The 17,768-nt window shown below is 53.2% G+C and overlaps 1 protein-coding gene across 4 annotated transcripts in view; it reads left to right on the top strand.

Annotated features, from left to right (window-relative positions):
• Positions 1 to 17,768, top strand: part of MVB12B (multivesicular body subunit 12B) — a 184,233-nt gene that overhangs the window by 68,157 nt on the left and 98,308 nt on the right. For all 4 annotated transcript variants that reach the window (XM_079112963.1, XM_079112966.1, XM_079112965.1 and 1 more), the window contains exon 6: positions 2,065 to 2,187. In XM_079112963.1, the coding sequence (XP_078969089.1) occupies positions 2,065 to 2,187 (123 nt within the window). The remainder of the gene's footprint in view (positions 1 to 2,064; positions 2,188 to 17,768) is intronic.

Genomic DNA, 17,768 nt, shown 5'->3' on the forward strand with positions numbered 1-17,768 from the left:
AACCAGACACGGGTATCTGAAGATGCCATTCTCTAACTGACCAGGCTGAACCAGAAGCAGGGTCAGCTGCACTGGAACTCAAAGATGAACAATGAGGGGGTGTCTGCCCCCCAGCTAGGGAGGGGAGGAGGAAGGGGAATAGGTACTGGATGTCCACTGTGCTCCGTCAGTGGAAGCAGGGTCTCAGGAGCGTGTGCAGCTGGGGGTTGGCTCCTTGGCCTGGTGCCGCTGCCCCGGCCAGGCTTTGTAGGCTACACTCCTGTCACTGTGGGTCCCCAGGAAGCACCCTCCTCCTGGCTGAAGTCAGCCCTGTGTGGTCTGTACTCTGTCTTGCTCTTGTTTACTTGGGCCCAGAGCTGCCTGTCACTCTAAGCAGGACCTTTCCTCCCCCAGACGTGGTGTGGCAACAGAGAACCCCGCGGGGCTTCAGGGGTGTGGGAGCAGCCCTCACAGAAAGAGGGATTCGTTTCGTTTTGACACACTGCAGTTTCTTCACCCTCAGCGGTGGGACACAGATGCTCAGAACCTAGGTTTTGTGGTTCTTGGAAGGAACTGGAGCTGGGAGTGTAGCTCAGTGGAAGAGCACAGGCTCAGCATGCACGATGCCCTGGGTCAGTCCCCAGCACCAACACACAGATAGACAGATACACAATCAAACAAACAAACCAGCAAATGGACTCCGTGATCTTTCCTTCCTTCATTCTCTCAGACTTCCTGTTCGGCAGCGTGGTTCAATCATGGCTGCAGAATCACAGGAGTGGGAACTAGTCAGGGAATGGCCACAGGTTGTACCTGGGACGCAGCCACTAGCCATAGTAGAGACCAACGATTTAGCGATGGACTTTCAGAGTCTGATTTCAGTTACACCGTGCATTTTTAATTATGAACTATGCTATTGTAAGAAGATGCTCTTTTAACCAATTGAAACGATTCTGAAGAATAGGTTTTTACTAAGACTTGTCTTGGTGATCAAAACGAGGATCTTTTCCCCTTTATATCATTTTGAAAATATTGCCAAAGTACTGTTTCATTTCATCCTGGGCCAAAAATTCTTTCCCAGAGGAAGGCAATTCCAATGTTATTTTTAGGTAAGGGAGGAGAACTCAGTGTTCAGAGCTCCAAGTCACTTATTCTTAAAAACAGGCACCGTACCACGGCTGGCTTCGCAAGGGCATGGGGCCTTCCACCCCGGAGGCAGAAACCTCGCATTCAGAAGGGCTCCCCCAAGCCCTAAGCTCGAGGCCAGAGCCTTGATGGGGTGAGATCATTGCAACTGATTGGAAGTAGAACTGAGGTTCGGCATCGTTCCTGGGGTGCCCTGAGAAGCTTACTAAGTCTCTACAGAACAGCTTTTTTTCGTGTTTTGAAGAGGTCGTCCTCTCTGATCCCAAAGGTGCAGTGCTGCAGGGCAGTGGAGAAGCTGAATGTGACCAGAGTGACCCTGGTGAAGGTCCCAAGGGTGCACCTGCCTCATAAGCATGGCCTTGTGTGTGGGCTGGGGCACTGCAGCTGTCACACTAAGTAGCAGGAAATCCGACATGCCTCTCCACCCTAGTGGTGGCTGGTGGGGCATGTGCTTCGGGCTTTGTGATTTGAAGACATCTTCCCAGCTGACCTTGGGGTGAGGCCAGTGCAGGTGACCCCTGCTGCAAGGGTTGCCTCCTAAAACGGGTGCGTCTAACGGTGGGATGGGGAGATCCCTCTCACGTTAAAAGCCAGGCATTCTTGTCCGTGGGTCCATTTCTCCATCGGCCTCACCGTCACATGTAGGATTTCCTAGGGGTCATCACAAAGCCACTGACCCTGAGAGGGTGAAATCCAAGGCACTGTAGAGCTGAGGAGCAAGGGACACCCAGCTGTAGCGGGGAGGCCAGCTCAGGTGGGTGAGGAGCACAGGTGTGCTCACGCTAGGCTCTGGCTGTGATGCCCAGGGCAGAAGGTGCAGTGATGTGACCCGTCACCCGGCAAGAACTGCCCCTGAGGTTTGAGGCTGACTGGTTGCTTTGCGGCTCAGGCTTGGGCTCAGCTCAACAGCGCTATGAAGATTTCTCTTCTCTCCTGCAGGGAACTGAACAGCATGGGGATCTGGTATCGAATGGGCAGAGTGCCAAGAAATCACGACTCATCTCAACCCACAACACCCTTGCAGACCTCGGCCGCCTCCACCCCAGCCCCCAACCTCCCCAGGTGAGGCCTGGTCAGGTGCCCGGCATGCTGGCTCACGAGGTCTTGGGTTCCGAGGCACATTTTAAAACACACCTGCTCGGGGTCTGCTGAAATAGCACACGGTGTCACTGAGCACGCGTGCAAGTTTAGTTTAGAGATTTTAAAAACACAGCTAGAAACCTGTGCGTTGCATGAATGGAAAGGCCATGCTGTCTTCTGTGTGCACGCTGCAGGCTCCTGAAACAACACGTGCAACTGCAACTGTCTTGCTGTTTGAAGGAACTCAGAGCTGTGCAGACCCAGGCGTGGTGGCCACATGGCTGGAGTCACCTGCCTCCGTAAGGCGGGGTTCTCTCACTCTCAGCAGCGAGTACCTGCAGTTCAGGAGGGCTGTTGTGTTCATTTCCATGTTGTTTCCTTCCTGGCCAGCCACAGACTAAGAGGAGTGTGGGAGCTTCTCGGGAGATCACGCTCATTTTAATAATTGACTCCACAGAGACTCGTGGGTAATGGAACTGTGGCTCTGCCACTGGTTTCAGTCCCAACAGAGGGGGTAATAGACGATTCACTTTTTGCAAACAGCAGAGAGTAAAAATAATCTGCATCAAATACACCCCCCTGTGCATCACCAGTAGTAAATAGTTGGAGGGTCAAAAGAAACAGGTGGCGGTGGGGGTCGCAGCAGTGGGTAAAGCCAGGAGGAATGGTGATGCGATGTGACCTCTGGGGACCGAAGGAACAAACGAGGTAGCAGCAGACAGCATGCATGCGCCTGGGTGCGGAGCAGAGCCTCTCAGGAGCAGAACTAACCGGTCTCAGGGCGGTGTACTCCTGGGCGCCACGCCTCGCCCCGCCCCAGGCCCTGGCACTCTGCTGCTGTTCCTCCATGCCCAGCCCCAGTAATGGACCCACAGCTCCTAGGACTCTGGTCTTTCATCAACCACGGGTGGAATCTAAACCAAAGCAGCCCTGACTGGCTGGAGCTCCGGAAGCAGTTGGCACTTTCCCCTTGGTACAGAGCTAGCGAGCTTCCCAGAGTGGCAGGCTGCACACCAGGTCTCCACCCAGCTTGGGAGTGCAAGGCTGGCACAGCAGACAGCACTCGTCCTTCCTTTCTGGTTGGACCACACATTGTCACAGCTCTGTCCTAGAGGGCACTGCTGAGGGTCACGGTCGCTAGTGCTCAGGCCAGATGAGGCCCATACCTGTGCTGGGGATGTCATCTCGGTCTATCACCTGAGCACGTTCGGTGTCAGCTCCAGTGGGCTCCTTGCAAGAGCGGGAGAGTCCCCGGGTTCTGTTGCACTGAGGTAGTTAGAGCGGCTCCCTGCCGACGTCACGTGGTCTGGAAGAACCCGAGTGAGCACCACCTCAGGACAGGTGTTAAGCTCCTGTTGGATAAAGAGGGAGCACTGGTGCTCCCAGGTGACACAGGGAGAGTGCTGTCCCACAACAGGAGGGCAGGGCCACTTGCGACTGAGGCAGGTGGCCCTGGACACACGGCCACTGGGGCCAGGCAGAGTTGGAGGGTAGTGTTTATAAGGCTTATGTATTTTATGACCTCTGTTGTACAGTTTATGGTTTACAATGGCTGCAAGGAAATTGGATCAGTTTTGTTTTACTTACCAAATAAAACAAATGTCAAAATAGTCAATATAAAATGTATTCTAATTTGGCTGAGTTAAGTCTGCCCGTTTGCAGTAGGATCTTTGGAGGTGTGTTAGTGCTTCCGGGTGAAGACCACTGTCTGCCCTGCTCGCCTCTCTTGCTGTGTGGCATGTGCAGGTGGTGGGCACAGCTACCTGTGCCTCTTGACTCAACAGGGGCTCTGCCTTTTGTGGGGCTGGGGGGTCTTTATCCTATCTGTATTTTTGACTTGAAAATAAATGAAATACCGATGACTTATTTGAATTTGGCACTGAAGACATATGAGTGTGCTGTTCAGCTCCTTGAGATATCAGGTCTCTTTAAATCCCCAGAAGGGGAAGGACAGCCTTCTCTCTGGTGGTGAGCATGGGTGCTATGTCCAAGCGACCTGTAGGATGAGGGCCGAGCTCCTCCGTAGAACCTGAGGCCTCCTCATCCAGCTCCCCGGGTTTCCTGCCTCTGTCTCCCAGCCTCCTGACCAGCTGGCAGCTTCCTCTTCCTGTCCTGTCCCGGGCCTCTGTGCCTCAGGTGTGCCCTGCATCCCTGCCTTAGGTCTCCTCTCCCAGGAAGCTTTCCCTGAGTTCCTGGGTTGTGCTCCTGCTGTGATCACCTGGGAGCCCCTCAGGGACAGACAGGGACTAGATCTTGTCCCTTATAATCTCCCCAGCCCACTGCTGGATCCAGGCACTCATTCATGAGGACCCTGTGCTGTAGCCCCTCCAGACGACTCCCTAGTCTTTGGGCACTCTAGGGTCTTTTCAATTGTAAGAGAAATATAGGTCTGTAGGAAATTGGGAGTGTAGAAAATAATGGAAAAACTAAATTCCATTTCCAGTGAACAAATACTCATAAGCTTTTGTTGTATTTTCTTCAAGACTTTTCTCTGTGTGCTTCTTACATAGGTTGTGATATACATGTAATAGCACGCTGCAGGTTTGCTCTGTTTTCTCCTGGAGTATTAAGCCACAAACGTCAGGAACGCTTCTTCCAGTGTGGGCTTTGTGTGGATGCTGGATCAAATTGCTGAATCTGGGCTGCGGGGAGAGCGGTGACAGAGCGCCCTCTACTGACCAACTAGGAGGTGGCGGGGAGCAGCGGGTGCCAGCCATTCTCCCCCAGTTCCCAGGGCTGGAAAGGAAGAGGGAGGGGTCTGTGGCAGACATGCTGCCTTCATCTCTAAAACAACATGTGTGCCTTGCCTCCGTTTCTTTTGCCATCACTTAAATTTTAAAGAATCCCCAGTTGTTCTGAGGATAAGCTGTCACCCCCCACTTTGTTTCAAACAAAAGGGGCACTTGGTGGATCTTTTCACAGATGACTAGCCATCACCTGAGCACCTCCTTCCTAGCAGAGCTGCCCTCTCTTCCCAGAGGCAGACACTGCCCCCGGGAACAAGAGCTTCCCTTATTGCAGAAAGTGCTCAGAAACCAGATGTGAATCGCCCTTCCGGCATGGGCAGGTCCCAGGAGGGTCAGGGTCTTCTTGGCCGTGTCCAGTGAATCCCATGCCGCGTTCGATGGAGTTCGTGTCAAAGGCGTGTCAGATGGCTCCACAGGGTTCCTCTTCCTCGCAGCTTGTCTTAGCTCACACACAGCGTCTCTGCACAGGACTGACAGGGAAGATGGGCAGGCCGCTCCCAGGACTTGGTCTTTTGGCTGGGTAGGGTGCTCAGTCCTCTGCCTACTCACTCGTGCATCTGGACCAGCAGGGTGGAGCTTGCCTTGGAGTGTCCCGTCTGCCCCCGTCTGACTTGGGCTTTGTGAACCTCCGGGCTTTTCCGATTCTGCTCAGTGCTGCCGCCTTGGGGACGGGCTGCACTTAGAGGAAGCACCTTTCCAGCTTTGCCCGAGCAGTGTGCCACCCCCTCCTACTCAAGGGGTCCTATACTCGATTCTGCTGGGGAAGTTCCTTCTGCTTTCAGTATGAAGATTTGGAAAAGCTCCAGGAGGCAAGGGATCCACAGCAGGTCAAGCACCAGGAGCCCCCACATATGGACAGATGGATGGTTTTGTGTCACTTGGAAGGAGACCCTGGTGGGCTGCTGCTGGCCTGCTGAGCAGTGGTCAGCAACTTGATAAAGACGTTAGAGGCACACCGATCAGACTTGCAGATGACAAGGGAGCATCAGGGAGAGCTGATGTGTGGACGGCAAAAAGAACACACCGCGCCTCCTCCACAGCCCACACCCGGCAACCAGGAGACGAAAGGTGATGGCACAAACGGGTGCCCCGCGTCCCCACAGTTCATGGCACAGGAGCCAGACCAAGGACCCCAGCCCAGCAGCGTGTGCTGAAGTACGGCTGGCCTGTGGGATGTGGCCGGTCACGCACAGCGGGGGTGCCAGGAGGCCACACTCTGCCACACCTGTCAGGTGCCTGGGGAGTCACACCCACAGCTACACAGACATCATAACATAAGCCTCCCGAGTGCAGTGCTGAGCTCTGCAGTCCACGTGGGCAGCGTGCTGTTTCCGGCTGAGCTTTGTGGTCCACATGTCTGGCGTGCTGTTCCGGCTGAGCTCTGCGGTCCACGTGGGCAGCGTGCTGTTCCGGCTGAGCTCTGCGGTCCACGTGGGCAGCGTGCTGTTCTGGCTGAGCTCTGCGGTCCACATGGCTGGCGTGCTGTTTCCGGCTGGGGCTGGAGGGGAGGGCCGCTGGGAGCACCAGAAGGCAAAGTGCACCAGGTGGGCTCAGCTACAGGAAGGCAGATTTTAAAAATATTAATAAATGAAATTTACCAAAGGTGGAAATTCTGTGGCATTGAAGAAGGCCCCAGGGGTCACGGGTGCCCTGCTGCCTGGGATGGTCAAATAGCATCGGATTTGAAAGAAGTGCACCACCTTCCCTGTCCCAAGAGCAGCACTGAGGACGATCAGTAGGCAGGGAGGGCACAGAGTGGGCATTGACTGTGGAGCCCGGCCTGGCAGCTGCAGCCACCGCCTCATTCTGCTCACCGTGCCAGCGGCAGAGAAGGAGGCCAAGATGAGGCAGGTGTCGCTGTGGCCCCGTCCGCAGGATGGACCGTGTCTCAGCTCAGCTCTGAACTCGTGAGCTGAGGAGGAAGGTCTTGTGCCCATCAGAGTCCCTCCGAAATGAGTGATCTGGACCCCAGATGTCTGGAACTTCCACCATACTTAGCACCAGGGTGGCCCTGTATAGCCTGGCTGTGTGGATCCAGCGGCTGCATCCCACCCTGCCATCCACCTGCGTTGGAGTCATCTGCTCCCCTTGACCCCCAGGCCCTGGGCTTGTATGCACTTCCTGTGCCCCTTCCCTGGCACCACTCTTCCTGGGAGAAAGGCCAGCTCCACACCAGAAGCCACGCACACACCATGGTCCCCAGCCTCCCAGGAGGGAGTTGCAAGCTGGCCTGTGCTCCTCGGGTGTTCAGTGATCTCTCGGTGATTTGTCAGCCCCCAGCTAGTTGTCAGTCACGGGTTCTGAAGTCTGTTTCTTGGTGACAGACATAATTGTACTTAACTTTTTGCATGGATGTTATCAATCTGTGACAGATACTCTGGGAAATGGGGCATTTTGATTGCAGAAGATGTGTCACATGCACTTAGTCTTCCTCTCAGGGACACCAGGATTCAGTCACAACTTTTGCATGTCGATGTCAGGTTTGAGAACATAGATCCTTGCTGACCTCAAAAACCGTTCCATCACTTGGGTCCCAGGGCTGTCATCTGAAAGGTTAATGGCCCTTCCTGCCGGAGAGAGGAGCTCCCACCGCGGTGATCTGGAATTCAGGCCATGCCGCCCAGCCTCGTCCCCATCATGCGCATTGTCAAAGCCCAGGAGCAGGCGTGCTCCATCCTGCCTCCCCGACCCCGCCTGACCAGGGACCAGCTCCACTTCTCCTGATGAACAGGAGCGTGAGTCAGCGGTGCACACAGACCTTGGGTCACCGCTGGACCCCATCGTCTATCTGATAACCTCAAGTCCTCAGGCATCTGTCAGTTTTCATTTGCAGGATGGACTTTGTACTTCAGGTGACATCTGTCACCTGCCCTGTACTGGCAGGACTGGCATGAGAGGTCCACGCTGCTCAGACCAGGGAGATTGTTTTTCTCTTCCCATGGGGGTGACTCCCATCTGTTCTGAGTGGCCAAAGGCTTGGCGCCGGAGACATTGGCCTGTGGCCCCGGCAGCTTCTCCTCGGGCTTAACAGAGAGGGTTCAGCCAGAGGGTTGGGCTGGAAGCTGTGGATTTGGGTTTGTATGTGTCCTGCATGGAGGAAAGTTAGCAGGCAAGGCCAAGGCCACCCCTGGTGACCTTCTCGACTTCCCCCCAGTGGAGAACACACTGGCACAGTCTCAGCTGCTCACCATAGAGGCAAGAGACGGCTGGAGTAGGTGGGCTCTGCCTGGTCCCCTCAAAGGAGGGCTTGGGGTGGCTGCTCAGCATGAGGGATGCTGGACCCTCCCCAGGTCCATTTCATTTCCTTTTCTTCACACAGAAGCCGCACACGTTTTGTTTAACTCTTGAGATGGGATGCACACTTTTTTCTTTCCTTGATGTGGCCCTCTTTTTAAGACAAAGCCTGGAGAGCAGGGCTTCTTGCCCAGGGAGCAGACATTAGCTTGGTGATTTGAACCCTCTGCCCGGGATAGGTGCCTCGCACCCCGCGGCAGAGGACCCGTGGCAGGGATGTTTCAGAGAAGAACCCGGAGGACAGGACATGAGCCAGGGTGGGGGGCCTGGCAGGATTCCACCCTAGCAGACCACACTGGCATCCTCTGTCCATGACCTCCCCGTCCTACTGCCTGGCCCGACCCCCTGGGGTCTTCAGCCTCTCAGTCCAGCTCCCTGCTGTCTGGCCTGCCTCCCAGCCTGACTCCCATTGTGTGGTCCCACAGCCATTCCGCTGAGGCTGCTCTGCACACCCCTCACGCCAGCCCCTCCCTCCCGAGGCTCCAGGAGGCTTCCGCGGTCCTGGCTGTCCTCGTTGTCATCTTGCTGCATGGTGTTTCCTGGGTCCCTGTCAGTGCTGCCTGTCCTACGTGGCTCTTACTAACTGGATCTTTTCTTATTGGTGATGGGGGCTCTCGTGTTCCCTTTTCTCCTTTAAGAACCCAGAAAAGGTTGGTCACGCTGAAATGACAAAGGTGACCAAGCTGCATCGCTGCCCCTCAGAACCTGCAGCTGCTTTCAGCAGCACCGTCTCACTCGACACGGGGATAGTTCCGTGAGAACTGTGATCCCAAGATGGCTGGGACCTCTGAACCCCAGGTGCCTGGCACATGGGAATTATTTTCAGAAAATATTGTTGAATGTATAGAAGAGAGCTAGTATAGATTTGTAGGACCAGGCACCAGGTCCTTATTTATCCATCTCTCCTTCCATCTCTTCTTCCGCCTGCCCGTCTTCTATCCATCTGTCCATCCATCTGTCCGTCTGTCCCTCCCTCCAGCAGAAACTTGCCTTGCGTTGACTGGTGTCAGGCTCTGCTCCAGGGCTCAGAAATAACGCCACCATTGCTCTGTGAGGTGGGTGCTGTGATCAGCCCTACGTGAAGCTGAGAAAACAGATCAGAGGTTAAATTCCTCGCTGAGGGTCACACAGCTAGTGTCAGAGCTAGGATCTCAACCTACAGTCTCCCCATCTTTAGCTCATACACTGTCCCTCTGCCCTGTGCTAGTGGTCACAGGGTCCCTGGTTGGGAAGCTCTTGGTGGGAGCTAAGCCTGTGCCTGATCGAGTGCAGCCACCCAGGTGCCCCAGCCATCTTCATGGCCAGCTTCTCCAGCTTCCTGACCAGCACAGCTGGCCTGTAAGGACTTCCCAGGGTGCTGTGTTTGGGGACCCTGCTTCCAGAGATCCCCTAGTGGGACCTGGTCTGCGCAGTCTACAGTCATGCCCTTAGACATGGGAACGCTGCTGGCCTGTGCACAGGAGCTATGGACACTCACCACGGGGATCGTGGTGTCCATACCCACAGGGTCCCCGTCACCATCCCCCTCGAACGCCTCACGGCTCTTGCTTCAGCATGGTTTCCAAGCAGTGTGGTTTATTCTTGGGGTCACGAGAATGGCATAAAAGAGACCTTCAGAGTGAGGGTATTTGAATATTTTCAAAATCCTGGTAAGTAGAGCGTGGCTGCCTCTCTAGCAGCACTAAACTTAGTGTTGGTGTCAGGGTAATCTTGAAGGAGAAATTTCATTAGAATGCAGTTTGGTATTGTTAGATATGAATGATGAGTTTAGGCTGAGCAATACACTTTTTGATATTAATTTTTAATATGGCTTCTTGGGAAGTCAGAGCTTCTGTTTAATGAAGAATTGAGTCTTAGTCAATACGGCTCCCACCTCTGAGTGGCCTGGGCTTTCAGACTCTCGCACCAGGCTTTGATGAGGTATTTGCTGCTTGCGAATGTGCTATCTTGGTGATTTCTGTGACTTTGTGAATGTCTCGTCTTCCCTGGTGGTTGTGATGGTTACGTGTGCTCCCCGGTGCTGACCGTCCCGAGAAGTAGGCTCTGGGTGTGAGCCACCCCTCGGGGGCCTCCCAAGTGGTAGCAGGCTCTTTGTGCAGTTGGTCGCAGCTCCAGGGTTTGGAGAAAGGCCTTTTTCAGGATTATGAAAATAGTTTCTGTGTGTCAGAACAGATTTATCAGTTCACTTTAGGGTCGGTTTTGTGAACCAGACCATTTAGAGGAGGGTATTTTACCTTCCATCAGAGTGGAAGCTGACGGTCTATTTGCAGGTACCCTGCAGAATATTTCACCTGGGTCTCTCAGTGTAAATCTAGCCGCCAAATAAAGTAGAAATGAGCGCTACTCCTGCACTGTTTCCAGGACCTTGCTGCACCCCCCAACACTCTGCAGTTCTATTTCAAGACAGGGTTTCAATTATTAATTGGGTATATAATAAATTCTCTGCTTGCAGTAACTTTCAAAGGCCTTTTGAGTTTATTTGGGTTGGGTTTTTGCCCACGGGTAGAGTGGAATTCAACTTGAAAATTCTTTTTGAGCAGCAGATGTTTTGTTTCCAGTTGAATATATATATAATTATTATTAGAATAAATATCATCATCATCGTCATCATCATTATTTCAGCCCACAATTTTCTGAGCATGTTCTGCCAGGTATCGTGTAAATTCTTGAGATGTGCGTGTGGGCGTGTGTGTATTTGGTGTGTGTGCATGCGCACACAAATACGTTTATACACACAGTTTTCATCTTTATAATTGTGCTGTGAGGTAATAATCTTGTCCTCATTTTAAGAGGTGAGGCGACTGACCTTGGAGAGATGGTGACTCTCGAAGTCAGAGAGCTGGGATTGGAGGAGCCAGCACAGAGCCAGGTCCACCTCCTGCCCTGCCTGCCTGCAAGACCCTCCAGGCCTCCTGATTTTTAGGACCTCAGTGCCTCCTGCAGCCACCCAGCCTCTTCCATCAGGGCTTCATTGTGTGGAGAGGGGTTGGGAGTGGAGGGCCTGCCTGGCCCCTTGTTAGAGGCGTGTTTTCCCGTGCGGGCTGCTGGCGGCCCCCTGTGACGCGCACACAGCCTGCTGTGAATCTGAGTCTGGCAGCCCCCACCACTCTTGAATTTGGAAAATGCAGATATTTTAGTAGGCTGGAAGAAGATGAAAAGCTAGCCGTGCCCATATGTTCCTGGTTTTTAGAAGTAAGGTCAGTGAGGTTTAGAGACTCTTTAAATATTTCAGTTTATAAGATTAGACGAGATGGGGCTGGAGTGGGAGCGTGGTGCTGGGTCCCAGGCGTGGCTTTTTTTCTTCATTTCTTTTATGTGGGAGCTAGGTGTTTCGGCCTTGCAGGGTTCAAGTGTAATAAAACCTAATGTAGGAATAAATACTATGATTTGGAGCGTTGCTCCAGCCGCGAGAGTAGTTTCCTTTTTTTATTTATTTTTTGAAAGTAATCAGTGACTTGAAAAATAGCAGATTGGTACCAGGATTGTAATTAAGCAACAGAAAACTCCCGAGCTTCACAGAAGTATAGATTCTTTGGGGCTTTTCTGAGGAGCGTTTTCCTCCTGATCCAGACTTGCTGGCTGGTTGCTGGGCTCCATCCGGCAGCACAGGCTGCGTTTGCAGTAGGTTAGCCTGCCCTCCCTCGGATGGTGGATGGTGAACGGGAGGTGGTGGCTTTCCTGACCCCAGGATGTGGTGCGGGAGCCTGGAATCTGAGTGCACCCCCAACCTGACCTGGGCACCCGGTCCCACCTTCAGCTTGGGGCGCCCCCGCATTTTGCACTTTTCACTGAGAGGTGACTTTGCTGCCTGGATGTGCCTGCTGTCACAGCATGCGCTGTAGGGACACCCCCGGGAGAGATGGTGGTGGTCTTCGCCCCCATACAACTGCCCGGAGCCCAGAGAGGGGTCCCACCCTGCCCCTCGGGTGTGCAGGGGGCCCTGGGTGCTGTGGGCATTCCTGTCACATGCAGCAGGAGACGTTCACTCTCATACCTCTTCGATTCTAAATTTCAGAAGTAATTTGTCACTTTAGCAGGGAGTGTCATTAATAACCATTATTTAGAACTGTCGAGTCTTCCTCTCTGTGTGTGAGTGTCTGAGTTAAGCATCCAAAAAATTGGCCTTGTTGGTGGCAAACAGCGGCTCTGTCTTGACAACCCGAGGTGCCCCAGGCCCGGCCCGCCCTTCACCGAGGTGTTCGTGTCTGCGTCTGCCTTCAATCACCGCCAAGGGTGACGATAGAGACTGGCCAAGGCGGTGTCCTCCTGGAATTCATTAGTATTATTACCAAGACTGTGCTGTAAATTGAGATTTTCTTTTAACTGCTTTGGAAAGAAATTCTACTTAAACTATTTCATTTATTGTACCTAAAAAAAAAAAAGAAAAGAAGGATTTTTCTCATCAAACATTTTGAAACAGAATAGTGCAGAAACCCGGATTCAGAGGGTCCCGCTGGGCGTGGTGTGGTCCTTCATTGCTGGTTTTAAGTCCTGCTGAAATTGCACTGGTCCACCCTCGGCCTGTGGCACGGTCGGGAAGAGCCCCAGCCCTTCTGATGGCAGCTAAGAAGAGAAGTGCGGTGCAGCAGCGTGTTGATGCACGTTGTTATCCTAACATCAGAATTCCACGGAAGTGCTAATGATCACTGTTAATATCTTCCAGTGGAGAGCGCAGCGCAGGCACGGTGCAGAAAGGCATCTGGAGGGGCGCGCTTGACGGGATGCGAGGCGAGCATTATTAGCCTACGATTCTGCAGCAGTGTTGTGAGTGTGTCGCCCGCACCCGTGAGTTTGGAAAGTGTGTCAAAACACAGCTTCAATTAGTTTGCTCTAATTATGGCTCTGGAGAGTTTGTAACTACATCACTCCTCATTAAAAGAGATTTTCTTATATGGATTAATGTAACATACAAAGAAAAGTTCCAGAGTTCCTGACGCCATTTGCTCCCTTTGCAAGCAGGCTAGAGCAGGCTGCTGGACCCAGGGACTCCTGGGGTGGCCGGGCGGAGACAGGCCAGGCCACATTGGTTCGGCAGGAGAGACCCCTGCATCGGGCAGCTCCTTCCTCCCGTCCCAGGATCCACTTCCCACTAACAAGCAGCTGTTGTGAATGTAGCTGTGGGTTTTTTTTTTTTTTTTTCTTTTTTTTTTTTTTTTTTTTTACCAGAGGGTGATTAAACCCATCTGGGGCTTTTAAGGATGATCCCTTATCTGAGCTATCAGATGTCCCCATTCTGAGCATCTCGGCAGAGTCTGAAGGAGAAAGGGTCCTAGGCCTCCCATGGCCAAGCACGGGGTTACAGAGTCAGCCTCTGGTCTGCCCTGGGCGTCCTGGGGGGGAAATTTGTTACTCTCGGGTATGTAGAATCACATGGTGTCCATGAAATAGCAACAAAGTCTTTTCAAAGAGAGAAACAGGAGAATGTCAGGGAAAACGAAACCTCTTCTCTAAACCTGTGTGTGGCTCTGAATGCCCTTATTGAATCTTTGCCCTTGGAAAGAAGAAACTCCTTCCCCATCCTGCTGCCAGCTGCCCTCCCCGGGGGCACACAGCCCACTGTGCCACACTTGTGGCCCCCTGCCCAGGTCGGGACAGCCTCTTGCCCCTTGTCTCATTTCCTGGAGCTCTGCTGTCCCTCGCCTACCGTTCTCACGCAACTGGCCGCAGCAACAGTGCCACTTCAGTTCCAGGAGCTCAATGGTTGCGTTTTGAATCCAGGACTCAAGTTTTAGAATCAAGCTGAGGAGGCCTGGGCCGGCCCCCTGCTGCCAGCCCACTCCAGCAGCGCCGACCCTCCGAGCACCACCTGGGGCGCGCCCGGCTGGCCTGAAGGTGTCCCCGTCACACTCTTGGCGGGTTGAGGGGTGAAGAGGAGCACGGTGCCCTCACCCACTCGCCACTCGCGGGCACCGCTCCCTTGGTGAGTCATAGCAGCTCTCTGAGCCTCAGCTTCTCCCGCAGGGTGGGGTCGGGTTCTGCCTTGCAGGACTGTGGAGAGAATTTAACAGGGACATGGAAGCTTCGCAGGGGCCTTCGTCTCTGTCTGGGCTCAGTTCAGACTGCGTCTGAGCTCACCCCGATACCTTTCTCGGGCCCCCTGGGACTCCCCTGCCACAGCTGTGACTGCTGTCAGCCCGGGGCAGGCGTCTCCCCTGCAGAGCTGGGACAGGGCACTGTGCTCGCAGGAGAGCAGCAGGTCAGGGGTTTAAGGTAGGAATCGTGTGAGTCTTCCAGGCTCTCTCCCAGTTCTGCGATAATTTGATGAAGAACTTCACCCTAATTAAATATTCAAAATTAGGAATAAGTGTCAGTATGGCTTCCCATTGCCTGGAATGATGATTATTGTGTTCAAAACTCCAGTGGCCCACCGTAATCTAAACCCAGCCGTTGTACTTGATTATTTCTGTACCACACTTGCCATGTTTTTGTTTAAGATTTAAACTAGTAATTGATTTGCCATATGCCGTCGAGCTGCACACACTTTAAAGCTATGCGTTTAGGAACTTGGGGAGTTTGGAATTGTGATTTCCTTAGTCTTCCTGTGACAGCTCTTTCCTTTTTTTGTTTTTTTTTTTGCCTCCTGCAATGCAGAGCGGTTTGGCATTTGGCTTGGGCGGGGGGTGTTGCCCAGGAGGGGAAACTCATTACATATTCAGTTTGGCGGGTCCACCTTATATTGATCCTGGCAAATGGGCTGCATTTGTCCTCTCTACTGTGTCAGCACAGCGGCATGGCCTGGGAGAAAGAGCGTGGATTCAGAATGTACCTCAGTCAGTTTTTTAGCTGTGTGGCCTTAGGCAAGTTCCTGACTTCTCTGGGCCACCCTTCCCCCATCTGTGCAATACTGCTTACCTTGCCCAGTTGTTTAGAGATGAGGGTGAACTCTAAAAGATAGTGCCAGTGCTCAGTAAAGGCAGGAACAAAGCCTTCAGCACCTGCCTCTCCCAAAAGCCGCTCCCAATGGAGTCAGACTGATGTCCCACTTCTATCTTGCTCTGTGACATTTCTTGGGTCACTGTCTTGACACTGAATCACTGTTTCTTTGCGGGGGACTCTTTTCTCTGCCCACCATTCTTTCCTGTCCGCAGGTGGGACCACCCAGGTAGACTCTCAGTGGATGCCAATCGCTTGTGTTTTATTCCATGCCATTGTTTTAAAATTGAAGCACCTAGCTGTGCAGTCCTTTATTGCACATCTTAGAATATTTAGAGCCTTTCACATCGTGATATAGTAGATTTATGTATGTGTTTGAAGAGCTCGTAGATGGATTCCTGAAAGGAAAGATCCGATTCTTAGTTGTTTAAACTATCTCCGTATCAAGCATAGTGCTCAGCCTGTAGTAGAAGCTCAAGTAAAATGAGTGGACCTGAGCCAGTCATCACACGCTGAATGCAGCAGCTATGTGTGCTGCCCACGCCGGCCGTCCATCTCTCCTTGGGTGGGCCATGCCCCTGGATGGGGTGGAAGTCAGTTTCCGTTCAGACGAGAAGGTTCATGAGACAGGGAGTGGCATTCTGAGGACGAGGGTCCTCTAGGTCACACAGAAACCTCTTGGCCTTTGCCAGTGTCAACTGCAAACCAAAACAGAAATGTGTCTCGTCACCCTGAGAAATGGCAGGCAACTTTGCACATGATGACTTCTCTTTGAGTTTGGCCCCAAAATCAAACACAAAAAGAAAAAGCACTACAGCTTCGAAGATTTTCGGGCCTAGAGTCATTAAAGCAACTGTCTGTTTAGTGGAGCCAAGTCACAGGAAGAAGTGAGTATGCTGTCACCCCTGGCTCTTCCCAGATCTCCTGAGACCTGAGACCTCTGTGTGGAGCACAGGGGCACCCAGAGCTGGAACCGGGGCTGTGAGGTCACAGACGAGGACTCGCGTGCTGGTCAGGCCCTTCCAGCTGAAAATGATTCATTTTAATTATCTTCCAGAGCGAGCCAATACCTGAGCATATGGTCCTTAAGAACTAAGGCTCCCAAACTGTCAGTGAGCGTGGGCGATGGCCAGGGACCTCCTTGACACCGCCGACCAGCCTTGGAGGGCGGGCGCTCTGGAAGGTGCTTATTAAAATGCCAGCAGGTGCACAGAGGTCCCCTCCGGCGGCTCCCGCGCCCTGCTCCTGCCAGGGTTCTGGGAGAGCCTTTTCTCCGCTAAGTGCGTTCATTAAGCACATCCTCACACCTGGCACCGGAGCCGTGTGCACCGAGGACGCCTTCCCAGCCCGGCGTGCAGCACGCCAGGGCATCCCGTTGGCCGTGGCCGTGCCCCCTCCCCTTCCCAGCCTTTGCCCATTGCTCTGCCACACCTGCCCTGTCCATGTCAGGTCACTGCTCTGCTCCTGGCTCTCATCTTGGCCCCAGCAGAAACCCACAGCCCTTTCCCCGAGTGCCGCTGGCCACTTCCGCACACTGCCCTGACGCTGCCCCCAGCTCTGACAGGAATTCTGGTTTTGCCACCTTTCCAACAAGAGAATCAATTTCATTGAGAAGATTAACATTTAGAAGTATAGAAAAAGGTGGGGTGGGGTCCGCACTCTCCCCGTCTCACCTTCTGTTGTCAACACCATGAGCGCATCCCTGCCCCGCACAGCCCCTGCCTGGGGCCCCCAGGTGGGCAGGTGGGTGGCCTCGGCACCATGCCCTGAGAGCCGGCCGAGGGCCGCGTGGTGCATGTGAAGGCCAAGCAAGCCCGCAGGAGTTTCGATTGTCCACCTTGGAAGGCATTCCCCGCCTGCTGGGTTTATTTCCTCGGGTTTCTAAAGAGAATTGATGCCTGTCCTGTGTTCTGTTTGCTTCCCCATTCTGCGTGGAATGATCTGGAGTGTTTTGTTGTCTTTTTGAGCCAGGCCTTGCTGTGTTGCTGGGGCTGGCCCTGCCCCTGGCCCACGCTGGGCCCGGCCCGTCTTCCTGTGTGTTTCCAGTGCTTGTAGATCTGCAAGCACCATGGAGCTGCTTCAGTGAGTTTTTCCCACAGAAAGGCGTGCAGATGACCCCATGGATGACCCTGTGCTGTTGTCTGCTTTCATCTGCAGAACTTGGTGGCTCTTCTGCCTTCAGGCACTTAGCAGACAGAGGAGCAGTCTGAAGTCATCCTCAGTATTTGACGGGACTTAGAGCTAAGGAACTTCTCACTGGCTTTTCTGGATACTTGAACCCATTGGCTTGTGTGTATAGGTCTTTTTTTTTTTTTTTTTTTTTTTAATCAGGAGCGTATTTTCGACTTTACCAAAATGTAGTCCATGTGTGGTAAACTGCGTGTGCTTAAGTATACAGTTGATGGGCTTTGACATTTGCGTATACCTGTGAAACCCTCGCCAGTGACGAGGCCGTGGATGCATCTGCCCCTGGAAGTCCTTTGCGCTCCTTTGCACTGCTCTCCCTCTCTCCGACAACCAGGATCTGCTTCCGTGGGCAGCTTGTACTTCTAGAACTTTCTGTAAATGGAATCATGCTACATGTGCCCTTTTCTGCCTCTCCTTGTTTTACTCAATCGAATTGTCTTGAGATTGATCATCTTGCATGTG

This window comes from Sciurus vulgaris (assembly GCF_902686455.1).
Source record: "Sciurus vulgaris genome assembly, chromosome: 15".
In the NCBI taxonomy this organism is placed as follows: Eukaryota; Metazoa; Chordata; class Mammalia; order Rodentia; family Sciuridae; genus Sciurus; species Sciurus vulgaris.